We start from the raw sequence: 26,568 nt of genomic DNA, 5'->3' as shown, positions 1-26,568 counted from the left end.
TTGCCTCTCTAGTGCATGTAGTATCTGGCTACAATTCACAAAACTTACGCGAACATGCCCCACGGGTACTACAAATTGATCTGAGTGTTCAAATCGACCGTTCGATATCGTATTGGATATCTACGATATACATGATGTTCAAAACAGATTATCAACGGGTAATCGCCTGTAGGCATTGCCCAGTATGTATGTAATGAATGCAACCTCGGCGAGCAAAGCGTTCGGGGCTAGGTAAAAGACAAGACGGAACGAGACGTGCAGATTGAACCCCAGATTCGAGACGCCACTACTGCCGCACGGGGAACCCGCCACTCACTTCAGTGTGTCTAGAACTCAAATCTTGTGCACTGTTATATTGTTCAAGCCCTCGTATATCCAGTTACCATAGACAGGTGAGAAGCGGAGGATCAACCAACATTCATGACAACAAGAAAATCAACGCGACAAGAAAATGGAACGCTATAATGACTCGGCCGCCAAGGAGTCGCGCTCAGGACATCATCTCCTGTCCTCAACAGATGATCAAGACGAACCACGCATCATCTACCTCCCGGAACGACGCTCAAGATGGTCTTCCATTGCCTCATGGCTGAGCTGCTTCTTCTTGGGCGTTATCGCGACATTGCTGACGCTGGGCGTCGCTTTCCGACAAAATGCGATTCCTGAATCATTAAGGGCGGCAGCGCTGTCGACATCACCGTCGACGCCTTCGTTCACATTCGGTAGCACGGATCCTCTGCCGAATGGTAAGCGGTCACCTGAACGCCTCGCGTCGCCGTCCGGATGTGCTGACGTGACATGCTTCTCCAGTGCCATCAGAAACTGTTGTGTTCGAAGCGGATCCGATATTTTCAGACCGATCAACAGACGACACGGATTTCGCCTGGGACATGCTATTGCCCGTAAGTCTTTGTTCTCTACATTCATTCTCAGGGCGATCATTCGGAAATCTTCGCAATGCAGATTGATTGATCACCGTGTACTGACATCCAATCTGGCAGCCCGGTCGCGGCTATGTCTACGTTCCCGACGGCGCCTCTCGCGGTCTTTTACCCGGCCAGTACACGCCCGAAGGCGAGATCTACAGCGTCGCCATGTACCACCAACTGCACTGTCTCGCACGAATCCGCAAGCAACACTGGATTTTCAAGGACGGAATCGTCACCGGCGATACCGGCATGGCCCGCACGTTTGCGGGTCGCGGCGACTCCTCTCACGCACAACATTGCTTCGATTACCTTCGCCAATCCATCCTGTGTTCCGGTGATATGACGCTCGAGTGGCCGAAGCAGGACGGTCCTTCGTCGGGAGCGACGGTGGACGGATGGGGCGTACCGCATACTTGCAAGGCGCCGGTAAGTCTCGAATTTGCCCCGTTCTTGGTTCAGAGTGATCGTCTGAGCACCCCATGATTTGGAAATTTGCTGACATGATATGAATTTTACAGGCAGCGATCAAGGCCTACATGGATGCGAATCACATGAACGGCAGCAGCAATTTCGACGCTGCTGGTTAGCTTAATATTTTGTGCTTCAATTCGAATTTATTGCAATTATGATCATATTCGGAATAAAACTCCTCGCAAAGTGGTAAAGGAGGAACCTGCCCGATCTCACGCAAAGCCCAAGTATCATGTCGAAGCATCGAGCGTAGAACCATGACTCAAAACCACCTTGCTCTCGACGCAGTGCGATGAAGTCCATCACACCCAGAGCTGGCATTGGAGTGAAGGTTAAAGCAGAGCGAACCCTATCGAGCTGCTTGTGGAAACTAGAGGAATGTATTTCATCTTTACCTCCAGCTCCGACAATGTCGACCCACGTTCGGGCACTTGCCCGCCAACCATGGAAAACTCAGCTGCGAACCACGGCGGCAGGGGGAGAAGTTCCGAATATCTAATTCCAAAAGCGCTGCTAATGTCAGTGACCGTCCGCAGAGACTGCATTGCGGTTTCCAATTCCGTTTAGGGACGACTCACTGGTGCCAGGTGTACACAGAGCCTGATGCGTCTTGCCGTTGTCATGAACGATTTGTTTCCGAAGAAGCCGTAATTTCGCTGCGTCTTGATGATCTGAGGTGTTTGGCCTGCCCCCGAAACATCAGCATTCTAGGTTGTTATCCGCTGTGTCTATTCGTCAGTCGTTGCTTACGATGAATATGTCAGCTCCCGGCCGAAGCAGGCATTCTTGGCCGATGTAACTGTCCAAAGGAGTGGGTTGCCATTGTTCTTCCTTCGAGCGGCGACATGATTGATCTAAGGCTTGCTGTCGGGCGTGGGTTGTTGCACCGGTGATGCCTCTGACGGAAAAGAGTCTCCGCAATGAGAGCAGAGGTGAAGTGAACATGATTTCTCGCGATTTTGGTTTGAAGATCTGGTTTCTCTTGAATCTTTTACTTCCTCTTGCTTATTGATAATCTTGCAGCAGTACCATGGAGAAGAGGAAGCTTCCTCACAACAGCGCCGTTCGATCACCATTTTATCTAGACGGCACAAACGACCTGAAAAACTCCCATCCATCGCAGAAACAACATTCCCCTATTGTCGTGACTTCAGGACAACAGGAAACACCTCTGAAGACGCCAAACGAAAAGACAAAATCTTCGCCGAACAATAGAGAGGATGGTGAATTCATTATGAAGGGCTGAGCCGGGGCAAACGAAGGCGAGGTTGAGGTGGGCATCAGGCGTCCCTTTTGCCAGGACTGATGGCTCGATGTAGAAGGCGTTGCTAGATATGGTCGACAGATGAGCATTCCATGGCTCGTTGCCTATGCCATTGCTTGATCGTGAGTATCATTCAAAGTGATGACATCTTTGTTGGGCTATCAGGCATTTTCGGCAACCAGTGCCAAGGGGCAGTGAATTGTCCGCTTCGTTTACTCATCTCCCATGGATCAGTCACTGTTCTGCAAGAACACCATCAGCACGGCTGCATATCTGTTTGCCACAGCACAAGCGCAAATCGTTAGCCAATCACCCGAGGGAGAAGAAAAGTCAATCAAAGTATCGCCCAGACTCACGCAGCAGTCGCCGCCAGGGTCTCAAACCCCCTGGTCAAGCTCGTCGTGGCACTGACACTAAACACGGCAAACAACAACGTGAAGGCCATGACGATTCCGATACGGCTTTTCGTATCCCGATAGAAATTCTCCAGCCATATGGGCACGAAGAGAAGCACATAACCGATTCCAATGACGAAAAGGGAGACGGCTTGATCGATGCGTTTGACGCGGAAGCGATGCGTGGTTGATTCGATGATGCCGCGTTTGGCCGCTTCCTGTCGTACGGAGGCGAGGCGGAAAGTGCTGCGTTCAATAAAGGACCAGATTATCGAGCGCGGGCGTTGGAATACGGCAATTAGATCGGATGAGGTCTGGAAGATGGTGGAGGCGGGATTGATTCTTCTGGGGTGGTTGAGGAACCAGTATTGTAGGTTTCGGACTTGTCGGGGAGTTGCTGAGCCGCGGAGATGGACGGCGTGGCAGGCGTTCAGCAGTTCGTCTGAAAAATATAGAATCAGTACTATTCTACCGTAGGGGCGATTGGATCATTCTGACGCTCGCGAGCGTGTCATCCAGACTCGATTCCGGTCGCGCAGCGAAATCGTACCAAGATGGTGTTTTGGGCGGTATTTAACGTTTCCGTGAACTTACAATAACTCCTTAAATTTGGAATCACTTGATCATCGATCAATCCAGTCATTCTCGCCTCATCATATCTGAAAGAATCTCCATCTCTCGCCAATCCACTTCGTCGGAAACTGAGTAATTCGACTTCCTTTTCACACCGCATCAAATCGTCCTGTAACTTCAGCATCGCAAAAGCAGTGAGTTTCGAGAACTTCCGCAATACGAAGAAGTCATCACATCCGGCCATCCATTGGGCGAGGGATATGTAGCCTCCCGCCTCGTTTTGTGGACTCTGCATCTTATCGAGATCATCTAATTCCTGCGAGACATCCTCGGCGTTGGCTTTCACGGGACCACAGCTCCCGTTCTCTAGATTGTTGGCTGCTCTATATGGTGCTTGTCGAGTCTCTGGGCCATGATCTAGCGAATTGGAGGTGCTGCGAGCCATTGGGGGATGGAATGTTGAGATTGCTTGCGAACTACCAATGGCGTTCGCGCGGAATGTGGAAATGGCGATGATATATAGCATCAATGACAAAGGATGAGGGCACCCATCGATACCGGACAAGTACTGACTCTTGTTTTCTCGTTTTGTGTTTTGTCATTTTGCGGATTGGATGATACATAACGATTGATTGCCGCCACATCGTCTGAGGTGCAGGCTGCCGATGATGCATATCCGAGATGTGGATCTTGACAAATTCTCTCGTCGCGGCTCATAACCATGCGGCTGAAAGATAACATGTTCATGAGGTACTTGAAGAATATTTCGGCTCGTTCAAAATGTCGTTTTAGAGTCTATCTACGACAACACCATGGCAAAGGCATCTGTAGCTTTATTACTACGCATGAGTTGGAATTGGCATCCGAGAAAAGGCAGCCGATCGGAGCTGACTCCGACTCGGCAGTCAACGCTGCAGAAAATGCTAGCAAGATCGTGGATCATTTGGCAGACAGCAGAACGATTGCATTGTATCATTGGGCACATGTCAGTTTAGCTCGTGCAAATCTTGCGCGGCCAATCTCTGCCATTGCAATACTTGCTAAAGAATGACAATTGCCCATCGACAACAGCACGTTCGCTCTCTAGTAGTCCGCGTCGCTTTCCGTCGGCCATCGCAAACGATTGTCAACAAACTGATCGCTTGCTACCTCTCCGCTCATTTTCCTTTGCATCCATCATCTCATTCCGCGATCTAGCTGTGCCAACAATCCCAGCACTGCCGCCCCGCCGCCTTCTTCTTCCCTCTCGCTGCGACCTCTACCTCTAGCACCATTGCGACTCGCACTACGGTCCTGTTGCTGCTTGAGCTTGGCGGCCGCAGCGGCTGCTTCCTCGCGGACATCCTCTGCATTCCTGACGCCCGCTTCGTAGGCTTTGATTGCAGCTTCGTCTTGTGGACGGAGCGGCAAGTCTTCATAAACGATGTCATCGTCCTCATCCTGGTAGTCTTCGTCTTCGTCGGGAGCTCGTCGATGCGGCTGTGAGCGAAGGTGATGGGGCGCGTTGGCTTCGTCGTCATCGTCGGACTCGGAAGAATCGGGACTTGAGTTGCCGAATGAAGTGCGTCCGTTTGGATCGGGACTCATCAGGAGCCGATCGTTTGGCGCAGGGCTTGCCTCGGCCCGCGCAGCAGACTGGCGCGTCTGTGAACTAGATCGCCCATCACTGGCGGTTCCAGGTCGACTTCCTCGGTGCCAACCGACCGCCTCTGCCACGCGACGGGCCTCATCGTCTGGATCGCCGGCGCTGTTGAATTCGCCCAATGCGCCCAGGTCTGGTCCGAATAAGCTAGATCTGTTGGATTTGTCCAGCAGGTGGCCGCCACGCCCGCGGTGATGCTCTTCAGACTTGTCGAGGATGTCGCGGTAGCCGCTACGAGTGGGATCCTGAAGTCGCTTGCGTTTCTTGGCCTCGCGTTTGCTGCTGGGTCGCACAACGATGACTGGTACGGGGGAGTACTGGAGACAGTATTTACTGATGGAACCCGAGCTCAACAAGCCGTGATATCCAGTCAGACTCCGACCTCGCGTGCCGACGACGAGAATGGCGGGTTCGTAGATGCGAATCATCTGTTGGATGGTATCATGGACCTTTCCAATGCTGAACTCCAGCACCAGACTGATCGCACGATCATCCGTGTTCTTCCTCTCGATGGCCTCCAAGAAACGCTGTGCTTCGTCGCGGTAGCCCTTCTCACCCTGCCCGCCAGCCCATCGTGTCGCTTCCTTGCTGTCCTTTTCAACCACGCGCAAGCAGACCACCTCGTCGCCATCATCCACCAACTCATCTATCAACCACTCCAGCGCAGTATCAGAATATTCATTGGTGTCAGTCCCACAGAGGAATGTTCTGCTTCGCTTCGTGTAAACATAGTCCTGATGTTTCCGGTGCAAGGTCAAGCTGAAATCGCTGGCAGCCGGGTTGCTGAAGGTGTCGAAGCTCACGCTGGGTCGGAAATGCGCCGGTGGAGGTGGACTACTAAGCCTTCGACCATTTACGACTGCCCGATCACCAAAGCTCTTACTTCGCGCCGCAGCTGGTTGCACACTGCTCGATCGGCTTTTGTTCGTACGCGCAGTGGGTAGAAACTGCACACTTGGTCGACGCCCGTCTTGCGCGGGTTGACCGTTGCCGAGAACATTCAGGACAGGTCGTCGCCAGGACGGAATGAAGCTGGACCCTGCAGCAGGCTTGGCGGTGTCATTCGCGGGAATCGTTGGAAGCTGCGAACCCGGTTGTGGTATTGACATGGGATTGTTCTCGGTATTAGCGGAGGTAACGGGCGTGCCAGAGCGTGGTGATGGTTCCTCGTTCATCGTCCGGCGCGGAAAGATTGGTGTGCGCGCAATGTGGCTGTGAAAGAGGTTTGGGATCGCAAAGTGCATCCAATTGCTAGCAGTCGCGTGCTACATATGTTTGGCCAAGAGCCTATTGCCTGCAATGCCAACAAGGAAAGAAGGAATCGACGAGCATGTGACGAGGACTTGGCGACGTCCGATTTTCGCAAAGTTATGAGGTCACTTCCTCCGTCGCAACTGGCAAGCGGCGGCACGAATGGCGGCAGTGGCTTTCCTTGTCCCAGACGATGTAACGTGCAGGTACTGGAATTTCGAATACCAATCCGCATGCATAGATCGTGGCTCGTCGCTGTCCCGCAGTGGCATGATCCTACGCAGTGAAAATATGGGCGCTGTTGTTGCTGCCGACTCTGAAGAGGCGAGACTAACAATTCAGGATTAGGTAGAATCATCCACTGGCGATCGGCGCCTGCGGTTCTGGTAAAGCCCCGCGCAAGCCCCTCTTGCTGCACGTGTTGCCATGTGTGAAGTATAAGTCAAAAACGATGTTCACACACAAATATCATCTTTACCTAGGTATAACGCACGTAGACAGGCGACGATAAACGGCAGTAATTCATATAAGGGACTCATCACTGAGTCAGCGGTCATCGCAGAGTCGTCATGATCATTTTATTTCTATTCTAGGTCATGCAATTCAGTCGTGGCTCCTCTGTAAAACCGCGTCCGCCGTTTCGAACATCACTTTCACCAGGATTAAATGCAGCCCTGGGTATCATGACGATGTCGTGAGCGGCAATCGATCAGTCAAGGGTCGTGGTTACACATATTCATGCGAGGCTCTTGTAGTCGCCGTCCTTGGCCTTGCCATCTGCGACCAATCGCTTGACTTCATCAGCAAACGCGGTCTTGATGGTGGCGTTGTCGGTCTGTCCGTTCAGCTTCGCGGTCAGCGCCGCAATCTCTTCGTTGTCGAGCTTCAAGATCAACGCATCGACGTCGTTGAGCGCAGCGTCGATCTGGGCAGGCGAGGCAGTTCCGTCCACAAAGTAGTTGCCATCTTTGACTGCACCACGGATAACACGCTTGTTCTTCTTCGCAGCGTTCTTTGCAGCCTCCTTTGACTTCTTGCCTTCCTCCTTGGCGGCCTTCTCTGCGGCGGCCTTCTCGGCAGCCAGACGTGCCTCCTCCTCCTTCTTCTTCTGGGCCTCTTCCTTGGCAGCAGCCTCGGCGGCTTCCTTCTCCAGACGCTTCTTGTTCTTCTCCTTGTTTCCTTCTTGACGGAACTTCTTGATTCGCTCATCCATAGCAAGAGCGTCATCTACGAGCTTGCGGAAACGAACAGTGTCCTCAGTCTTGCGCTTCTTTCGTGCGTTGTTGTTCTTGCGCTCGACGTGACGCTTCTGGTCACGGTTCTCGTTGTCGTCAGGGACATCCTCATCGAGGTACTCGAATGTTCGCCAGCTGTCGAAGTTGTAGAAGAAATCGTAGAATCCCTCGACGTGTTCGCGGGTGCTATTGTCGTCGCCGATCGTGGGCACAGGCTGCTTCTTGCTGAAACGACCCTCGGCTGCGAAGACGGGTCCCCAGAGCTTGTAGAAGTTTCCGGGCTTCTTCTGCACATCTTTCTTGTTCGGTGGTTCGACCTCAGCCGCCTCATCAACACTGTCGAATTGTCGGCGCTTGACAGGATCACTGAGAATCTCGTGGGCACGCTGAATGCACTTGAAGAAGCTGTCGTTCTCGTCCTTGCCACTGGCAGCCTTCTTGTCAGGGTGGTGCTTCAGGACCTTCTTGCGGTGAGCACGCTTGATCTGGTCCTCGGTCGCGCGGTAACGGTATTTGGTCAGACCCAGGACGGCGTAGTGGTCCTGTGCCTTCCAGTCTTTGGCCTCCCGCTGCAACATCATTGGGTCCTCATCCTCATCAAAGTCGTCATCAGGCCCGTCGTCCTGCGTCTTCTTGACTTGCTCCGCGGCCTGGATGCGCTCATCCTCCGAGAAAGTACGCTTGTGTTGCTTTCTCCGGGCGTGTGCGAGATAGTGGGGTCCAACTGGCTCGATGGGCCTGGAGACTGGAGCGCTGAGATGTCCGACCGCCTTGAAATCCTTGTCCGCAGACCAACCCGAAGGCAGGGTGGGAAGGGTCGCGGTCAACTGTAATGTAGCCATCGTGAAAGGTGGAATTGTATAGGCTTAACACCCTCTGTAAAGGCGAAATCTCATCTGCGTAGCCACAAAATAATAATTCCACATTGAAGGTGGCTCGTGCACTTCTGAACCCTGGCGGAGGAGAATTTAATTAGGTAAGCGGTCGCTTTGGCCGACATGCGATGCGGACATTGTTGATCCAATGCTTTCGTATGAATAGAAGTTTTAGCCACACTTGGGTCCATTCAGATTGTCGGGGAGACATGCCAATACGATAGTACAAACAGGAACAAGGTACTGGAAACGGCAAGAAATTTCTCCCATCATGGCGGCGGCTATCACGACCGGAGAGGCGCACAGGTTCATCGTTCGCGCGACCTACAGACATCTTTTCCGCGCAATGGGCGTCGCATTCAAAGGTGCGCATTTGCTTCAGTCATACCATAGCCAGCGGCCACTTACTCACAACGCCACAGGTGATTTCGACACCAGTCGGTCAGCACGCGACTTTGCACGCCAATCATTCCGCGAAAGTCTACCCCGGGATGTGGCGCCAGGCACACATGAAATGGCCCAGAGGATCGAACACGCACAAGGGGTGACGAAGATTCTGCGTGAGAACATCGTGCAGGGCAAGCAGGCGGAGAAGCAACCGGACACATATAAGCTACGGTTCACGGAGAATACTCAACGATTCGACAATGAAGAGACGAGGAAATTGAAGGGCACGACGAAGAGCTTCAAGGAGATCAAGGACGCACAATTTTGAACAAACGTCGAGGCACAAGTGGACGATAAGGAGATGCGAAAGGACGTCTGATGACGGACGTTCTGGTTTGCATCGCCTACGAGGACTATCAATCCTATACCTTGAGAAGGACCGAAGCCTCACTGCTTGGGACGACACCATGCTCTGCTTCAACCAGCCAGGGAAGTTGGACGACGATGGAGGTTGTGAGATCTTCCACCCTCGCTACACATGTGGGAATTTGGACTTTGAAGGACAAGTCTATCTTTGTGCATTATTGTATAACATTGAAATATCGGAAAATGTAGGAATACCTGTACCGGCTTTTTCGACACCCGTCTCAAAAAGGCCAAAACTGTAAATATACAGCATGAGAAGAAATTTGGAAGAAAGAAGATACCCCATCCATGCCCGCATTACTCAACGCCGCTTCATGCCTTTGGTTTCCGTCCGACCATGAGGTACATTGGTGTGAACAGCTTGTCCCGGCCACCAGCAACGAGGCAGTCGGCAGCCTTGGCCAGTGAGTCCGCAGTCTTCTGAGTACCCTTGGGCGCAAGTCCGATCACCTCCAGAGCGCCGACGAATCGGTGCATGAAGCCACGGCCGAAGTGAGTCATGCGGAATAGTGTGGGCAGATCCCAGATGGTCTGCATGTGCTTCAGTTCACCGGCGAGCGGGTAGTACCAGGGGAGCTCGTCAGGTCGGTCAGCGAGATCTTCGTTGACCTCGAGCTCGAAACCAGCCGCCTTCATGGCAGCCAGGGCGACCTCGATCTTCTCCATGTTTGAGATACCGTCACCCTCCTCAATTCCGAGGCGGATCTCGCGGTGGCGCATGTTGTCGTTGTCGTAGGCGTCAGTCATGAGCCACTCGTAGACACCGAAAACACCACCGGGCTTGAGGACGCGGAAGATTTCAGTATAGATACCCTCGAGCGACGGCGCGTGAACAGTGGCCTCAATAGCATAGACAGCATCGAACGAGTTGTCCTCGAAGCTCATCTGCATGAAATCGCTCTTGACGAAGGAAAGCTTGTGCGACAGTCCCTCCTGCTTGGCGTATCGGGTTGCGCGCTCGATCTGGTAGTCGTTGTTGTTCAATCCGACAACGTTGGCTCCCGAGAACTTGACAATCTCCCGTGCGGGTCCACCGACACCACAGCCAACGTCCAACACCTTTGCGTTCTCCTGAAGGTTCATCTTCAGGGCCAGGTAGTGCTCGTGACGAGCGATAGCTTGTCGGAAGGCCTCGCCCTTGCTGAAACGGCAGAAGTGGAAACTTGAGCCCCAGCCGTACTCGTAGAGGTCTGTGGCAAGGTTGTAGTAGTGCCTGGTCATGGTAGCGTACTCGTCACGGCGAGCCTTGCGGGTCTCCTCAGTCTCCTCCTCGTGTCCCTTGTTGTCAAAGTGCTTGAAGTACTCGTCGACGGCAAGCTTTTGAGCGGCATGGTCTTTACCCATGGCAGCGAAAAGACCTACACCGCTTTGTGCAGTCTTTCCGTGCAGAGCATCTTTGAAAGCTGCATCGCGAACCTTGTCCTGCTTCTCGAGCGTGATCTGGTCCTTGGTAACACCCATGTTGTTTTGCTGAAACGATCTGGATTAAGGCGGTGTTGAAATCGCGACAAGCTGTGATGTGACAAGAGAATGTAAGGAGAGAGAGAAGGAACCAAGTCGTAGTTATGAGGACCTGCCGTACGTCGTTTAGAAGCAACTCCGTCCAATGGTTCGACTGCCGAAATATGCCCAGGTGGTGATTGACCCCTTCAAAATTTCCCCCAGCGAAATCGAACCACAATCACAGGGACTTCCATTCATGGTTTAGCGTAACGGATGTTTATTGCGCTGCACTCCGAGATCTCAACCTTGTTCGCCGCGGAAGTGAGCTCCACGTGACTGGGTGTTCGCGCCGGACAGTGCCGCAATCTTCTTTGTCAGCCCGCCCGGGCAACCTTCACATGGGACAAGCCTAGCGCGGTCGACGTCAGAAGCCTCCAGATAGATGATCAATTTTGATCATCGATACTTTTCTTTCCCGGTCAATTTACCAGCCACGACCGCGAATATGGCGCCTCAAATCAAGCATGACATGAACCGGTCGGGATGGGAGACTACAGATCTGCCATCCGTGTGCGAGCGATGTCTACCTGACAATCCATACGTGCAGATGTTGAAGGAGGATTATGGAGCGGAGTGCAAACTATGCACGAGGCCTTTCACAGTTTTCCGATGGAAGGCAGACCGGACAGCACGCCAAAAGCGCACTGGTATCTGCCTCACATGTGCGCGGTTGAAGAATTGCTGTCAGTGCTGCATGCTGGATCTATCGTTCGGATTACCAATCACAATCCGAGATGCCGCTTTGAAAATGGTTGCGCCAGGACCGCGCAGCGAGATCAATCGGGAGTTCTTTGCACAAAATAACGAACGGGAGATCGAAGAAGGCCGAGGGCTGGAGGGCTACGACAAGACAGACGAAAAGGCTCGAGAACTTCTGCGAAGATTGGCAGAGAACGAGCCTGCATACAAGCGGCAGAGGAGGCTGGCTCTCGAGGCGGAGGCGGAGGCGGAGGCTGGAACAGGGCAAAAATTACTAGGAAACGGAGAGGAGAGCACAGAATCCGGTGTCGGCCCAATACGGACAAAGGCGCGCAAGTCACAATATGGATCAGCTTACGGCAACACACCCTACGCAAAAGATGGCAACTCTGGTGCCGGTCGCGGCGGCAAAGGCCCACAATCCCAGACGCGCAGAGCATTCCCATCTGCAGCTGCGTTGCCAATTCAGCCACAAGACATCTTGCCGCCTGCCGATCGCAACATCACCTCATTATTCGTTACAGGTGTTGAGGACGATATGCGAGAGGACGATGTGCGCGCACACTTTTCGCAGCACGGTGCGCTCCGATCGTTGGTATGCAGTCATCGGAGCCACTGCGCATTCGTCAACTACATGACGAGAGCAGATGCAGAGAAGGCCGCCGAGGCGTGCCAGGGCAAGGCTCTTATCAAAGGAGTGCCGTTGCGCGTGCAGTGGGGAAAGCCGAAGCCGCTTGACAGTATGGACCGGGATCAACGGATGAAGAACGCAAGGTCGGCACGAAATCTTGCCGGATCTGCACGACCTGTCGGAGAAAACGGCCAAAAGGCACTCGAAGGTTCATCTGGCAATCAAATGCTAGCATCTGAGATGCCTAAACCTCCTGGTCAGGACGATGATGTGGAATATGCCGCCATGACAGGGGAATGAAAAGTACTCCTGCGATCTCAACAATTCATGGGCCATGATTCTGGGTCTGTGTTGAGCAGTGCCTAAATTAATTGCTGGATTCACCGACGTGTCATTCAGCAACAGATGAGACTTAATATGTACGCCAGCATCGAAGTGCATACAACCACCTGGAGATATTCTGCGGAGCAACCCACCCAGCCCTCAGGGCCCGGACCTTCAAGATCGTTTGTCTCACGTCTGAGCGACATCCTCGATACGTTTTACGTGCTTTGACAACTGCATCAGGAGTGCAAGTCCGAGGTTCGAGGCTCACGATCGATTCGACGAAATGCTAGATGATTCACCACGACAGCACTATGACTGTCTTGGTTCTGCTGAGAATTGACGTTTCGCCGCTGCATTGAGTGCGGTGTGAGGTTTTCCTCGAAGTACGAACGCATCTGGCTTGATTCTGTTGCGGACTAGTACGATTGATGCTTAGGTACGGAACAAAAACTTCGGAGATCAATCGGAGACGACGGCGTTGACCGACATGACCCTTTGTTCGATGCGATACATCGTCCCACGTCAGAGTACGGATTCGTTTCTGTGTCAAGACTAGAAGGTCGTTGGGGCAGATGCGACAGCTTCGAACCGACAGCATACGTGTATGAGCTTTGCTGGTGTGACAGATCAGAGGAGAGAATTGTGATTTCAGTCAGGCAATGTGCTAAGTACTTGGGAAAGAAGTACGCTATTTCCGTATTACAGATGGGTTCTAAATTCAAACATCACATACATGCGAGCATTTTCGATTCCGATCCAAGTAGCTGCGTACAGAATCGCCCGCATTGCTGATCTGCTGCGTATTCATCGTGTATGCCCAGGTGCTGCGCGCGATTGATGTTTCTTAGGGTTGGGGTTGCTACCTCGGTCTCGAGTCGTCGCGACCAGAACGCTAATGGGACGACTACTTCACTCGTACCGTCAGATCGAGAGCCGTACAGCGTCATTTGGTGTGTATATTGCTAGAAGTGTCAATTAGTGACTATTTGAACTCGGTTTTCGAATCGGGATTCTTGGTGACGTGCAGTGCTACGTCGTTGACAACCTGCGGCCAACATGTCTCGACCTCCGAGCTTGCAAAATGTCTCCATTGATGTGGACAATCAAGCCATTGCGATTTTGAAATACAATCGACCACAGAAGGGAAACTCATTGAACGTCCCTTTCCTGAAGGTGAGTTTTACCATCGCAGCAAACGACCTCGTTTCATTCTCGCAAGCGTCCCGTTGCGAAATGCCCCATCCCTCGCATCACCAGATCGAAGTGGCGAATGGAAAGCCATAAGTCACGACTGTCGACTAATCAAGCGTACAGGATCTTCTGACTGCACTACAATGGACTGAGAGCAACGATGCGATCCGAATCATAATCACGACGGGTGAAGGGCGATTCTATACCAATGGTGATTTTCACATTTCCCGATCTACTTTTACCGCAACAAGAAATCTGAACTGACCGACGGCGCAGGATTGGACTTTCTCGATCCGACCAATTCCATGCCCGGAGCGACGGTCTCGGATGAATTCATCTCTACGATCAGGTAAATAGAAAACTCCCAACCGATGAGATGGGCAACAGACCACCGATCTCCGATCTCCCGCTACGGAAGTAACAGACGCTAATGCTGCCTCTGGTAGCAAAATCCACGAACATCTAATCCGAACCGACAAGACCGTCATCTCCGCCGTCAACGGCCCAGCGCCCGGCTGGGGCACAACATCCATCGCCCTCTCCGACCTCGTCTATTCCGTCCCCGAAGCAATTTTCTTCACGCCATTCGTGCAATGGGGGATCTGCGCCGAAGGGTGTTCGTCGCTGACATTCACTCGAATCCTGGGTCGCGCGAAGGCTTCGGCGTTGATTCTTGCGGGACAGAGATTCACAGCGGCCGAGATGGAGAGCGCTGGATTGATCACGAAGATCCTTCCCAAGGAGGATTTCTTGGAGGGTGTTTTGAAGATTGCGAGGGGGATGGCCGCATTGCCGAAGGATTCATTGAGGTTGAACAAGAATCTCTTGATGACTGCGGCGGGTTATCGTGAGGAATTGTTGGAGGCGAATCGGAAGGAAATGGTTGGGCTGGGGGAGCAGGCTCGGAGGAAGGAGAGTTTGGATGCGGTGGCGGCGTTTGCGAGAGCAACTGAGGCGAGGAGAAAGGCAAAGGCTGCGAAGGCCGCAAAGCTATGATGGTTTATCTGTATGGAGACAACCGCCAACGGCATCGCTACCGAGCTTTGTGTTCTCAGCAGATATCCCAGGCTGAGGCTGCAAATGTAACATCACAAATATCATAACATAGTGGGTGGTAGCGAAATACTGTTCATTGATTGTGCGCCTTGACTTCTCAGCAATACGGCACGAGCGTCAGTCATAATACTTTTCAAGGTTTCATTCACTTTACGTGCAGAGATAACCCTCAAGCACCCTAGTACATCCGGGATCCGCCTCCTAGGCAGACCCGCCCTGCGCCAGCCTTGCCAGCCACGCCGCCCAGAAGATGAAAGACAAACGCCATGCCTGCAATGAATTTCGTACGAACAACACTCAAAGAACTTTCGTCTATTTCTTGGCGTTGGCCTCCTCCTCGGCCTTGTCCTTCTGGCGCTTCTCGCGGGCACCCCGGTAGCGGGCCTCGCTGCGGGCGTCGCGGAGTTTGCGGTAGGCGTTCTCGGTGGGCTTGAAGTCGGAGATCTTGCCGTCCTCGGGGACGTACTTGTTCGAGATGGGGAAAGCCTGGGCGCTGTGCTTGATCTTGCCGTCGTGGGGGAACTCGCCGATCTGCTTGGCAGCAGAGACTTCGTCGGCGGGGGCGTCGCCAGTCTTGGGCTTGCCGTTGGCGCGAGGGAAAACAACGAGGCGCTCCTTGTATGCCTTCAGTCGGGCGACGTTGGCCTTGAGGGACTCCTCAGAGAAGTTCTGTCGTCGGGGGTCGACAGCGATACCAACGGTGGGAGCGAGCTTCCTGGGGATACCGGCTTCCTACTCATTGTCTCAACATCGATTCTTTTGATCATCCGTGATCGGTCCTCCTTACCTTGAGCTCAGCGAAGGTGAAACCACGGCCAGCGCGGACGCGACGGTTGTACTTGACAGTCGGGCATCGCACAACGGGCCTCAGACGGTCGACAGGGCGAGGCGCGACCTTGGCAGCCTTCTCGAGGCGGGCATTTCGCCTGCTAGCTTTCTTGCCAGCCTAGAATTGGTGTGTCAGAGACATCGATCTTTTGCACTGCAGGCGCCACTGCGCTCAGCACGGGGAGTGTGAGGCGGGAATTACCTGGTCGAAGTGCACGCGGACACGGCGTTGCCAGTCCTTGCGGAAATCTGTCCACGGTCAGTACTGGCCAACATGGTAATACAACATCTGGGCATTCATACGGTTGTGCTGGATCTGCTGGTTGTGCTTGATCGTCATTTTGGCGGTGTTGAATCAAGCAATCTTGCTGTGTTGTCGTCGTGACCTGAATTCTCCTTCAATCGTGAACTTTGCGATTGTGGAGTTCCAGTGGCTCGGTGCGGAAAATCCTTTCGCCGGCCAAAATCTTGGCAATCGGGACATGCGACTTTCGGCTGATCTTCGGAAGTGCTGCGGGCGGACGCGCTAATTCCACGTCGCGTTCCCGCAACGCGTGCAAGTTTCCCCTCGCGACACAGCATTGAAAGTAGAGCGCGGCTTAATATCCATAACATGACATATCGCGAACGTCGCAGGAGACATCAACATTTCGGTTGAACCATTTTCAACTGTCCAGCATGGTCTCGAAAGCGGAACGCCTTGCGCAGCTGCGCGCTCTGAGAGCTGCAGGCAAGACCGGTTTCGATGCCTACGAAGTGCAAGAAGCCGAGTCAATATATGAGACGGTCGATGACGAAGGTTACAAGAAGGTTGTCAGGAGTCGTCTCGATCAAGATGACTTTGTCGTCGACGATAATGGTGAAGGATACCTCGACGATGGTCGTGAAGATTGGCAAGATGAACGTCAAGCCTCTGACAGTGAGAGCGGCGAAGATCTTCCCAAGAACAGCAAAGCGGGTAAGTGCTGCCAATGGCGTTGAATTGTCCCGTAGCTGACTGTATACCAGCCAAGAGGAAACGGGAAGAAGACGCAGACCGACAGGAGAAGTTGAACAGTGGGATCAGCAAATACTTCAATCAGAAGCCAGCCGGCGCCGCTTTGAAAGCCAAACCTGTGCGAACGGCGGAGGATGACGACTTCATGGCGAGTCTTCTCGGCGAGGTCAACACTAACATCCAGAGCCGCACTCCCACTTACGGCAAACAAATGCGGAGCAATGATCGCCGCAAGACAAGAGTCCTGTCCCCTGCGCTCGACGATCAGGAGCGAGAGCACCGACGTGCCAGCCGTCACACCAATGCAAACAACACGCTTTCAACGACGCCGCCCGTCTCGAACAGACTGCAAGACGACGACGATGATAACATGTACCTCACCGTGCCACAAGACGACGACGTTCCGATGAGCGATCCACTTCCGTCATCACCAGCAGCTCGGGCTGTCGAACGCAAAGCAAAAGCTGCAATCAAACTGGAAGAGGTAGAGGAAGACGACATGATGGAGGTGGCAGAGGTCACGGGTCATTCCACATTGAAGAATGCCAATGTAAACATCAAGGGCAGTCGGCCTGTGGCCAGACATACCAAAATCGCCTTACCGACACCTATCAGCTCATCTCCTGTTGCGGCAGGCGATGGCCCCGACATAGCTGCGATCAGCAAAGTGACCGATCGACTCAACCTTGTGAGCAGTCCAGCCCCACAGACCGCATCGGCTGGAAAGCTCTCAGCCAGTGATGCGCTCGAAGATGATGGGACCCTCCGATTTTTCTGGACTGACTACACCGAGGTTCGAGGCGAGCTCTGCCTTTTTGGAAAGGTGAAGAACCGCAAGAACGACAGCTTCGTTTCCTGCTTTGTGAAAGTCAATAACATCCTCCGGAAATTGTACTTTCTGCCGCGTGAGCACCGACATCGCAACGGCCGTGACACGAGCGAAGAGGTGGAAATGGGAGACGTTTATGAAGAAGTTAACACTTTGATGGACAGATTCAAGGTATCGATGCACAAAACGAAGCCATGCACTCGGAAATATGCCTTCGAGCTGCCCGGAGTGCCAAAGGAGGCAGAATATCTCAAGCTCCTCTACCCCTACGACAAACCCGTGCTTCCCATGGATGTTCGTGGAGAAACATTCTCGCACGTTTTCGGAACCAACACATCTCTGTTCGAGCAATTCGTACTGTGGAAAAACATCATGGGTCCGTGCTGGCTCACCATTCAGGATGGAGACTTTAACGCCGTGAACAATGCGTCATGGTGTAAGCTCGAACTCGCAGTCAACAAGCCGAACGACATTACAGTGTTGGCCGAAACAGAAGCCACAGACACACCTCCTATGACACTGATGTCGTTAGTCCTCAAGACCACATTCAACGAGAAGGAAAACAAGAACGAGATTCTTGTTGCCAGCATCAGAGTCTTCGAAGATGTTTCCCTCTCTGACACAACTCCACCGGACAGGTTGCCCAATCACACGCACACCATCATGCGGCCCTACGGCGAGTACCCTGTTGGATTCAAATTGCTGGCGGACAAGCACAATGGGTCAATCCGCATGGAGAAGTCAGAGGCAGCGCTGCTGAGCTTCCTGCTCGCGATGATCCAGAGATATGACCCGGATGCACTTGTGGGCCATAAGTTGGACGACGTAGACTTCAACGTGTTGCTCAGTCGTATGCGTGATCGCAAGACTCCCGGCTGGCACCGAATCGGTCGACTGAAGCGTGCAGATTGGCCGAAGAATGTTGGGAAAGGTGGCAGCAGCTTCTACGTCGAGCGTCAATTAGTAGCCGGCCGTCTGCTCTGTGATATTGCAAATGACATGGGCAAAAGCATCATGCAAGGTTGTCAATCTTGGAGTTTGGACGAGATGGTCAAGCTCTTTCTACCGGACGCTCATACTCGCAGAGAGATTGACATCGAGAAACAACTCGCGATGGCGTCAACCAAGGAGGGCCTCATGGGCGTTGTCAAGCTATGCGAGGCCGACACATACTACATCGCATCCATCGCTTTAAGAAAGCAGCTGTTGCCGCTCACGAAGATTCTGACGAATCTGGCCGGAAACTCATGGGCGAGGACCTTGAGCGGCACACGCGCTGAGCGTAACGAGTACATTCTGCTCCACGAGTTCCATCGTAACAAGTACATTAACCCAGACAAGATCTTCGGTAAGGGACCTACCAATCAAAAGCTCGACGACAATGCCGAAGGTGAGGGAGAAGAAGGAGCCAACACAAAAAAGAAAGACAAGTTCAAGGGCGGTCTTGTCTTTGAGCCAGAAAAGGGTCTGTATGACAAGTTTATTCTTGTTATGGACTTCAATTCCTTATACCCCAGCATCATCCAGGAGTTCAACATCTGCTTCACAACCGTTGAACGAGGCCATCTCACAGAAGAAGACGAAAAAGTTCCGGATGTCCCAGAGGACACCGCCAACAAGGGCATTCTCCCACGCTTGATTCGAACACTCGTCAGTCGAAGACGAGAGGTGAAGAAACTAATGAAAGACAAGAGCGCCTCTGAGGAACAACGTGCGACCTGGGATGTCAAGCAACAAGCCTTGAAGTTGACTGCAAATTCCATGTATGGTTGCCTCGGTTATACCAAGTCTCGATTCTATGCCAGGCCGCTGGCTGCCCTTACCACCTCAAAGGGTAGAGAGATTCTCCAGTCAACGAAGGATCTCGCTGAGTCGACTCACGCACTTCGCGTCATCTATGGTGACACGGACTCAGTCATGGTAAACACTAACGTGGACAACGTTCTGGAGGCCATCCAAATGGGCAAGGAGTTTCAGAAAAGCGTTAATGAAAGATACGAGCTTCTGGAAATCGAAATCGATCACGTCTTTCGCCGACTACTTCTCCATGCGAAGAAAAAGTATGCCGCGATCCAGATGGTGGAGAACAATGGCGTATGGGAGTCCAAACTGGATGTGAAGGGTCTCGACATGCGACGAAGAGAGTACTGTCAATTGTCAAAAGATGTCTCTGGGTTAGTACTTGTCTGAATTCTTGTGTCATGATGTGCGAATGCTGACGTTTTGTAGCGAATTGCTGAACTACTTGCTTTCAGGCGAGGACTCAGAAAAGGTCGTCTCTCAGATCCACGATCATCTCCGCTCTGTCGGAGAAAAAATGCGTAATGGTGAATACCACGTCGCAAAATACACTATTCACACCCAGCTCGGCAAGCATCCCAAGGAGTATCCAAATGGAAACTCCATGCCTTCAGTGCAAGTCGCACTCAAGAAACTCGCCAAAGGCAAACCTGTCAAAGCAAAGGATGTCATGGCCTTCGTCATCTGCGGAGACAGCTCGAGCTCGGCTGAGAATGCTGCCAAGAATGCATATGAGCTTGACGAGGTCATGGAGAAGGACAGCGGGCTCAAACCTGACGTTGATTACTACTTGCACAAACAGATTCTGCCTCCGGTTGAGCGACTTTGCGCTCCTATCAGCGGAACCAATGTCACACTCCTGGCGGAATGTCTCGGCCTAGACACAAGCAAGTATCGCGTTAGCAGTGCAAGCAAGGCGGTTGAGCAAAGCAATGAGATCACGACTCTGGATAGTCAAGTACCCGATCACATTCGTTTCAAGGACTGTGATCCGCTCAACCTCATCTGCCTGGGATGCAAACATCACTTCGAATACCGCGGTTTGAATTATTCTCCTCCCGCAGATCTAGAAATCGTGACGCCGCTTGCAAAGCTCACAAACTCTGGTCTTACGTGCCCACGGCCAGAGTGCCCGAAACAAATCATGACCACTCTCACCGCATCTGCACAACTCGAAAGTCAAATACGACGACATACAGCGAAATACTACTCTGCATGGCTTGTGTGTGACGATTCCGCATGCGGCGCACGAACAAGACAGATGTCTGTCTACGGCCACCGTTGCCTTGGTCCTGACGGCCTGGCATATGGCTGCTCAGGACGGATGCGTTTCGAGTATAACGAGAAAGCCCTCTACAACCAGCTTCTATATCTCCAGAGCCTGTTTGATGTGGACAAGAGCCTTGAGAAACTCTCTGCCGCCGGACTCGGCAAGATCAAGGCCGAGGGTGGCGACGAAAAATTGGAGAAGGTCAAGATTCTGGCTGGCATGAACCGGGATCGATTTGACATTTGTAAAGATGTGGTCCGACAGTATCTCGATAAGAGTGCTTGGGGTTGGGTCAGCATGGATTCTCTGTTTGGATATGCGAGGAAGAATCTCGGATGATTCTCGCGAATGTTATACATAATGAGTGCATTATGGAATGCAGGAATTGGAGGATTGGCGTCAAGGCATCAAATAGGGAATGTGGTTTATGAATATATCAGACGCAGACGATTCAAAACAAGAAGTTTTATTTTGCCTATGATTCGTATGTTTCTACCACAATCCTCAGCACCCATTTACGCCGCTCCACCTCGTCCTCCGACTTTGTTCAAAGCCTCGACCTGCGCTGGCGCCATCGCCACGGCGGGCAGCGTGATATCTGCAACACTGGCCTTGGGCGGAGGAGGTAAGAACCCTCTCGCAACCAAGAAAGCGACATACGCAGCCACCGCCTCAACAGTGACAGCCGCAGGCGTACTTCCCTCTTCCCGAGCATTCCACTTGTCCGCCTTCAGCGCCGCCTGAGCATTTCGGTCGTCCAAATTGGGCGCCTTGGTCGCCTCCGGCAGATCGCTCGTCACCATGTGGAACAAACCCAGCAAAGCGAGATCTTCCTTGCCGGCGGCCGGGCCATCTTCGACAAATTTCTCCACGCGACGGGCCCACAGGTCATATGATTCGACGGGCGCATCATAACCGAATTTCTCCAACGCCCCGAGGAAGTCGTTGAAAGTGAGCCGCGGTCGCGCGTCCACGTGGGCGATGCTGCCGCTCGGGCTGTAGATGGCGGCGGAGGTCACGACGCGGGCGACGCGGGTCACGGGGACCATGTTGATGGTGTTGGAGACGTCCGGACGGGCGCCGACTTGGATGCTGCCCTTGAGCATGCGCACGAGGAAGTCGTCGGTGTTGCTGACGCCGGATTGCGGGTCGCCCATGACGTATCCCGGACGGATGATGGTGCCGTTGAGGCCTTGCTTGCAGGCGGCGCGGATGAGCGCTTCGGAGACCCATTTGGTCTGGCCGTAGCCGGTCGTGAGGGCGGTGCGGCTGCCGCTTAGATCGTCGGATTCGAGGACCGGTTGGCCTGAAGCGGATTGTTGGACGAAGTGCTCGGCATCGAGGGTGCTGGTGGAGCTGACGAAAGCGAAACGTTTTGGCTTGCCGGTGGCGCAGATCTTGATGCCTTCGAGGGTGCTGAGGACGTTGGCAGCGCGGAGGTTCTCGTATGGCATCAGCCAGTGCACACGGGCGCCGTTGTGGATGATGAGGTCGGCCTCCTCTATGATCTTCTTATGGTCGGCATCGTTAAGTCCTAAGCGAGGCTTCTCGAGATCACCCAGGACAACCTCGAGGTTGCCTTCGGTGATCCACCAGTCTTGCCACAGGCCGTACGCTGTGCATGTTTGCCGGATACGCTCCAAGCCGGCTTTGGCTGAAGAGGCACGGACATGTGCATACACATGTAAGGCAGGCTGTCGTGAGAGAGCGTCGTGAAGGACATATGCTCCGAGGAAACCGGTTGCACCAGTGAGCAGAACATTGATACCCTTCTCCACGCTCGGAAGCTCGGCGCTGGGAATGGATGCAGGAAGGGCAGAAATGTGAGATGGCAGATCGTCAGCATAGTGCTGTTGCGGTTCTTCCGACTCTTCCTCATCTTTGCCAGCGTGTGTTGAGGAAGGGTTGAGTGATTTGTCGATGTATTTCGCCACGCTCTTGAGAGTCGGATTGCGGCCAGCCATGACCGACATAGGCACATTTACGCCTTGCCAATGACGATTGATCTTTGGCACAATCTGCACTGTCATGATGCTGTCGCCGCCAAGATCGTAGAAGCTGGTCTCTCGTGGGAGAGTCTCTGAGGTGTGATTGCGAGTCTTGAGATGGGCTGCCCAGATATCAGCCAACGCTGACTCGGTCTCTGTGCGGGAGCTAAGATCGGTAGCTTTGGGGATCGAGCCAAGAAGATCAGCTGCTTCGGGAAACGGCAGCGCTCTCTTGTCAACTTTGGCATTTGGCGTGAGTGGGAAGCGGAGCATGGGGATGAAGAGAGTTGGAACTGCATAGACGGGCAATTTTTGCTTCAAAGTCTCTCGAGCATCTGCTGTCAAAAGCTCGAACACCTGCATGCGCTCAACAAGCGTATTCGCGTCCGTGATGTCTTGTCGTTGGGGGATCGCGCTGCCGCCCTTTGCATTCTGCTCCTGCTCAGCATACCACTGCTTCCACTTGGTGATATCTGGGACATAGTATGAGACCAGAATCTGCTCTTCGTTATGATCGCGTTTCACCAGTGTGACATTTTCACGGATCAAGGGATGTTGGCTCAGGTGAGTGTCGATCTCTCCCAGTTCTATGCGGAATCCACGAATCTTGACCTGGTCATCTGCCCGACCAACACATTCGACATTGCCATCCGGCATGTATCGGCCAAGATCACCAGAGCGATACATGCGATCTCGAGGGCCGAAGAAGACTTCTCTCCATGGTTCTGGCGATCCCTTGGCGGCGACTCGCTCATTGTCTTCATCGATCCAGCGCTGCGAGTCGACAAACCAATTGGCCACAAACTTCTCGGCATTCTTCTGCTCGTCGCCGAGATAACCCTCTGCAAGACCCCCAGCACGAACGTAGATCTCACCAATCTCACCCACCTCGCACTGGCGCTCCTTCTTCTCGCGATCGACCACAAGCAGTTGTACGTCCAGCATACCACGTCCTGCAGGAATTACATTGCTCATGTTTTCGAGGTAGTCCGGGTTCTCGCTTAGAGACGGAATCTCGTAGTAGCTGACAGCACGTTGTGTCTCTGTTGTGCCGTACATGTTCTTGATTCTGCAGTTTGGAGCAAGTTGTTGCAACCGACGACAATCACGCTTCAGCAAAATGTCACCAACGAAAAACGCTGCGTGAAGACTGGGAATTTTGGGTTCTGTGCTACCAAGGAGAATTTGGCCCATCGCTGGTGTCAAATGAGTAACAGAGATCTTGTTTGTGCTGGCCCAGTTGGCCAGTCTGTCGAATGTGATGTCTTCAGCTGGAGGCACAATCAAAGATGCGCCGAGAAAGAGTGGTGTGTAGATATCCCTTTGGATCGGGTCATGAGCAATACCACTCAGCATGGAGAAGCGCTCGTTCTCGGTCAAATTGAAACGTTCAGACATCCAAGGGAAATAATACGCTAGAGAGAAATGACGTCCTCGAACACCTTTGGGTCGACCTTCTGAGCCAGATGTGAAAGAGAGGGTCGGGTTGCTGTCCGGGCCAACCACGACGCCAGGAAGACTCGCTTTGGACGATGTGGCGGCTTGGAGAACATCGGCGCCGCCATCGATCGATCCACCAGAGACAGAACCATCATCCTGAAGCTTCAGAGCCGGGATCTCCGTTCGGATCTGTAGATTCTCTTGGATGAAGTCTCGGACAATCTGATGGAGCGGACCAGCTTCCTTTGTGGCCTTTTCGATCACGATGAGAGCTCGTGGTCTGGCCACATCCAAATAGATGTTCTGTCGCTCAGGTGGGTAGGCGGGATCGATGACGCTGAATGTGGCACCGGCTTTCAATACACCCATGACTGCCACTACCAAGTCAACACCTCGATGGGAGTAAAGCATGACAACTTCTCCACGCTCGACGCCATTGTTGACGAGATGGTGAGCCACGATGTTGGATGACTCGTTGATATCGCGATAGGTGAAATTCCGTTCTGGAGAAGTTGATGATGTTGTCTCTACAACACATGATCGATCGGGGTGTTTGGCAGCATTGGCTGCGAAGATCTCGTGGATGGCACCGCGGTAGTCCGACCAGTGAAGGTCAGATGTCGGATCTGGTCGCACGTCGTCCGAAGAGAGAGCCATGATAAGTGTTTTTTTGTTTTATTCAGTCCTCTCTGTTGTTGTTGGTGGTGGAAAGTTTCAATGGGTCACAGTCATCGATATCCGACGCTGTCGACCAGGGGTGAGGGGTCTTGAAATTGATATGGATTCGGAGATCGACACAGTGTTGGTCTATAAGAAGGTTCAGAAGAAGATTTGATATGTCGACGACGAGCACGACTCGGGACCAATCGCGCTATCTTCGTAAAAACATTTAATGTTCATACATGGGACCGACCTCCTCTTGTATCTAGTACCGTATCGACAGGGTCCATTGATGCTGCAATCGAGACATTTCTCCCCACACTGTACCAAACGTCACACAGCCAAAACTTTTCCTCCGTCCTCGGCACAATCAACGACGACGGGTGAAGCCGGGCGTCGAGCGGACAGATCCGTCGACCAGTCCCGATGCGGAGTCATCCTCACGCAATGGCACACAGCCTGGAGCACAGCAATTCTGTGCCATTCAAACTGTCCGCAAGAACCTCTGGGATCAATTCGTCCTCACTGGAGCAAAAGTGTCCACCACTATATCGCGTCCTTCCTCCGATCGCCCATTCCCGCATCGGCCCTACCGATCGGCTTCCAATTCCGTGTCGAGTCCATCTCGGGCCGCAGTCATGCCCGGCTCTGGCAAGCAGTCAAATGAGGTGCAAGCTCAAATAAAAGAATTGCTCGAGGCTGGCTTCGATCCCACCACGATACATCGTCGATTGAAAGTGGGACGTAGCTCAATATATCGTATGAAACGTTGCCTGGAACAACATGGAACAAATTACATGCCACCTGAGTTGAACAAGAAAAATGGTCGTCCGAAAGTGCTGACGGCAGAGCAAGAATTGGTAAGTCCTCATTTGTACGACTCACGCCCTGTGTGTAAATTTCGTGCGAATGAATGCTGTAGCGTGAGACATCAAAAATTGATGCTTTTTGCATACAATTTGATCTGAACATCATTCGAAGCTGACCATATGTCCAGGAAGTTCTCGATTGGCTTCGTGTCCCATCCAATCGAAATCGATATCTCGACGACTTGGTATGGCTGATCCATGATCGTTTCCACATTGTCTGCAGCACGACGACCATGTCCAAGATGAAGCGGAAGTGGTTACGGGTTATCGAGTTTGAGGAATCCGGCCAGCCCATCGACGAAGTCACGCGACAGCAGCTCTTGGAGACGCATCCGGATCTGCCCCTGCTGCAGGGAACATCGGCAACGAGTACACATTCGATGGATCATCGAGAACACCACAGTCATGGATTAGGTAGTGCAATAAATCACGAATCTGGCGAACTTCTCACACCCATCGACGATCCATCGCAAGATCTCCCTCAAGATGAGAATTCAAATCCACATCCCTTCGACCAACAACAACCACTCCCTAGCCAACAAGATCTCCATCTCCACCACACTCCCTTCCCGGAGCAAGAACTCCCCCCAGACCTCATCCTCTCCTCATCCCATCTCCAACCATTCCCATCTCAACCCAACCACGACGACGCAATCCAGCCCGACCTCGCCGAGCACACACACACACTCCAGCCGCCAGATCATATCTTCCCAGACAACCAGATCGACTTGTCAATATCCGGCCAAGAAGACCGCCTGCATTCCCCGCCTCCTCAGATTGACAGACGGCTCGAGCGACGGATTCACGATGAAATTGCAACAGCGAATGCGGCGGTGGTGACGGCGGCTGCGGCGGTGGCGGTCGCTGATGGAGGACGGTAATGATTGCGAAAATATGGTGTTTTTCAATGTATGATCAGAATGTTTATCGAGTGGCGCAGGCGTGGATTTGAGGTCTGATGTTTTCAGTGAACAGATGGGCTGTATGGAGGCGTTGATTGGCGTTCTGGTGCCGGATGGGCCATTGCTCAAG

General features: G+C 52.8%; 11 protein-coding genes across 11 annotated transcripts; 6 read left to right on the top strand and 5 right to left on the bottom strand.

Moving 5' to 3' along the window:
• The first annotated feature begins 374 nt into the window (after window positions 1–374).
• Window positions 375–1,815, top strand: K489DRAFT_398946 (uncharacterized protein). Its single transcript, XM_033606945.1, has 4 exons — window positions 375–746; window positions 811–902; window positions 1,002–1,355; window positions 1,448–1,815. Exons 1-4 carry the CDS (start codon window positions 452–454, stop codon window positions 1,514–1,516), a joined length of 810 nt encoding a protein of 269 aa, XP_033463731.1. The 5' UTR covers window positions 375–451; the 3' UTR covers window positions 1,517–1,815.
• A 1,201-nt stretch (window positions 1,816–3,016) lies between these two features.
• Window positions 3,017–6,449, bottom strand: K489DRAFT_407404 (uncharacterized protein; the record flags this gene model as incomplete). The annotated part of the gene is made up of 3 exons (XM_033607362.1): window positions 3,017–3,501; window positions 3,654–4,049; window positions 4,895–6,449. 3 exons carry the CDS (start codon window positions 6,447–6,449, stop codon window positions 3,017–3,019), a joined length of 2,436 nt encoding a protein of 811 aa, XP_033463730.1.
• A 574-nt stretch (window positions 6,450–7,023) lies between these two features.
• K489DRAFT_377128 (DnaJ-domain-containing protein) lies at window positions 7,024–8,651 on the bottom strand. The gene has a single exon (XM_033604089.1). The coding sequence runs from the start codon at window positions 8,600–8,602 to the stop codon at window positions 7,262–7,264; it is 1,341 nt and encodes a 446-aa protein (XP_033463729.1). The 5' UTR covers window positions 8,603–8,651; the 3' UTR covers window positions 7,024–7,261.
• A 255-nt stretch (window positions 8,652–8,906) lies between these two features.
• On the top strand, window positions 8,907–9,350 carry K489DRAFT_407402 (uncharacterized protein; the record flags this gene model as incomplete). The annotated part of the gene is made up of 2 exons (XM_033607361.1): window positions 8,907–9,000; window positions 9,058–9,350. The coding sequence occupies 2 exons, from the start codon at window positions 8,907–8,909 to the stop codon at window positions 9,348–9,350; spliced, it is 387 nt and encodes a 128-aa protein (XP_033463728.1).
• Window positions 9,351–9,555: 205 nt separating this feature from the next.
• Window positions 9,556–11,141, bottom strand: K489DRAFT_122782 (ERG6, Delta(24)-sterol C-methyltransferase). The gene has a single exon (XM_033598980.1). The coding sequence runs from the start codon at window positions 10,907–10,909 to the stop codon at window positions 9,761–9,763; it is 1,149 nt and encodes a 382-aa protein (XP_033463727.1). The 5' UTR covers window positions 10,910–11,141; the 3' UTR covers window positions 9,556–9,760.
• A 255-nt stretch (window positions 11,142–11,396) lies between these two features.
• On the top strand, window positions 11,397–12,581 carry K489DRAFT_386922 (RNA-binding domain-containing protein; the record flags this gene model as incomplete). Its single annotated transcript, XM_033606274.1, has 1 exon — window positions 11,397–12,581. One exon carries the CDS (start codon window positions 11,397–11,399, stop codon window positions 12,579–12,581), a length of 1,185 nt encoding a protein of 394 aa, XP_033463726.1.
• Window positions 12,582–13,520: 939 nt separating this feature from the next.
• On the top strand, window positions 13,521–14,975 carry K489DRAFT_377125 (ClpP/crotonase). The gene is made up of 4 exons (XM_033604088.1): window positions 13,521–13,781; window positions 13,923–14,010; window positions 14,076–14,148; window positions 14,246–14,975. The coding sequence occupies exons 1-4, from the start codon at window positions 13,665–13,667 to the stop codon at window positions 14,793–14,795; spliced, it is 828 nt and encodes a 275-aa protein (XP_033463725.1). The 5' UTR covers window positions 13,521–13,664; the 3' UTR covers window positions 14,796–14,975.
• Window positions 14,976–15,021: 46 nt separating this feature from the next.
• On the bottom strand, window positions 15,022–16,023 carry K489DRAFT_332801 (ribosomal protein L13e; the record flags this gene model as incomplete). The annotated part of the gene is made up of 4 exons (XM_033602165.1): window positions 15,022–15,587; window positions 15,643–15,801; window positions 15,886–15,932; window positions 15,987–16,023. The coding sequence occupies 4 exons, from the start codon at window positions 16,021–16,023 to the stop codon at window positions 15,168–15,170; spliced, it is 663 nt and encodes a 220-aa protein (XP_033463724.1). The 3' UTR covers window positions 15,022–15,167.
• Window positions 16,024–16,275: 252 nt separating this feature from the next.
• K489DRAFT_377124 (uncharacterized protein) lies at window positions 16,276–21,053 on the top strand. Its single transcript, XM_033604087.1, has 3 exons — window positions 16,276–16,641; window positions 16,692–19,683; window positions 19,739–21,053. Exons 1-3 carry the CDS (start codon window positions 16,362–16,364, stop codon window positions 20,916–20,918), a joined length of 4,452 nt encoding a protein of 1,483 aa, XP_033463723.1. The 5' UTR covers window positions 16,276–16,361; the 3' UTR covers window positions 20,919–21,053.
• K489DRAFT_377123 (large subunit of alpha-aminoadipate reductase) lies at window positions 21,023–24,962 on the bottom strand. The gene has a single exon (XM_033604086.1). The coding sequence runs from the start codon at window positions 24,662–24,664 to the stop codon at window positions 21,095–21,097; it is 3,570 nt and encodes a 1,189-aa protein (XP_033463722.1). The 5' UTR covers window positions 24,665–24,962; the 3' UTR covers window positions 21,023–21,094.
• Window positions 24,963–25,305: 343 nt separating this feature from the next.
• K489DRAFT_367875 (uncharacterized protein) lies at window positions 25,306–26,417 on the top strand (the record flags this gene model as incomplete). The annotated part of the gene is made up of 2 exons (XM_033602898.1): window positions 25,306–25,527; window positions 25,665–26,417. 2 exons carry the CDS (start codon window positions 25,306–25,308, stop codon window positions 26,415–26,417), a joined length of 975 nt encoding a protein of 324 aa, XP_033463721.1.
• Between the last annotated feature and the right edge of the window lie 151 nt (window positions 26,418–26,568).

This window comes from Dissoconium aciculare (genome assembly GCF_010015565.1).
Source record: "Dissoconium aciculare CBS 342.82 unplaced genomic scaffold K489scaffold_2, whole genome shotgun sequence".
Classification (NCBI taxonomy): Eukaryota; Fungi; Ascomycota; class Dothideomycetes; order Mycosphaerellales; family Dissoconiaceae; genus Dissoconium; species Dissoconium aciculare.
This window is presented reverse-complemented; position numbering and strand designations above follow the sequence as displayed.

Bases quoted from the DNA above. Each gene is read 5' to 3' on its own strand.
- K489DRAFT_377124 (XM_033604087.1), top strand. From the start codon at position 16,362: ATGGTCTCGAAAGCGGAACGCCTTGCGCAGCTGCGCGCTCTGAGAGCT. The intron at 16,642-16,691 runs GTAAGTGCTGCC...ACTGTATACCAG, and splicing joins TCCCAAGAACAGCAAAGCGG to CCAAGAGGAAACGGGAAGAA. The intron at 19,684-19,738 runs GTTAGTACTTGT...GACGTTTTGTAG, and splicing joins TTGTCAAAAGATGTCTCTGG to CGAATTGCTGAACTACTTGC.
- K489DRAFT_398946 (XM_033606945.1), top strand. From the start codon at position 452: ATGGAACGCTATAATGACTCGGCCGCCAAGGAGTCGCGCTCAGGACAT. The intron at 747-810 runs GTAAGCGGTCAC...ATGCTTCTCCAG, and splicing joins CACGGATCCTCTGCCGAATG to TGCCATCAGAAACTGTTGTG. The intron at 903-1,001 runs GTAAGTCTTTGT...CCAATCTGGCAG, and splicing joins CCTGGGACATGCTATTGCCC to CCCGGTCGCGGCTATGTCTA.
- K489DRAFT_377123 (XM_033604086.1), bottom strand. From the start codon at position 24,664: ATGGCTCTCTCTTCGGACGACGTGCGACCAGATCCGACATCTGACCTT.
- K489DRAFT_377125 (XM_033604088.1), top strand. From the start codon at position 13,665: ATGTCTCGACCTCCGAGCTTGCAAAATGTCTCCATTGATGTGGACAAT. The intron at 14,011-14,075 runs GTGATTTTCACA...CCGACGGCGCAG, and splicing joins AGGGCGATTCTATACCAATG to GATTGGACTTTCTCGATCCG. The intron at 14,149-14,245 runs GTAAATAGAAAA...TGCCTCTGGTAG, and splicing joins GAATTCATCTCTACGATCAG to CAAAATCCACGAACATCTAA.
- K489DRAFT_122782 (XM_033598980.1), bottom strand. From the start codon at position 10,909: ATGGGTGTTACCAAGGACCAGATCACGCTCGAGAAGCAGGACAAGGTT.
- K489DRAFT_377128 (XM_033604089.1), bottom strand. From the start codon at position 8,602: ATGGCTACATTACAGTTGACCGCGACCCTTCCCACCCTGCCTTCGGGT.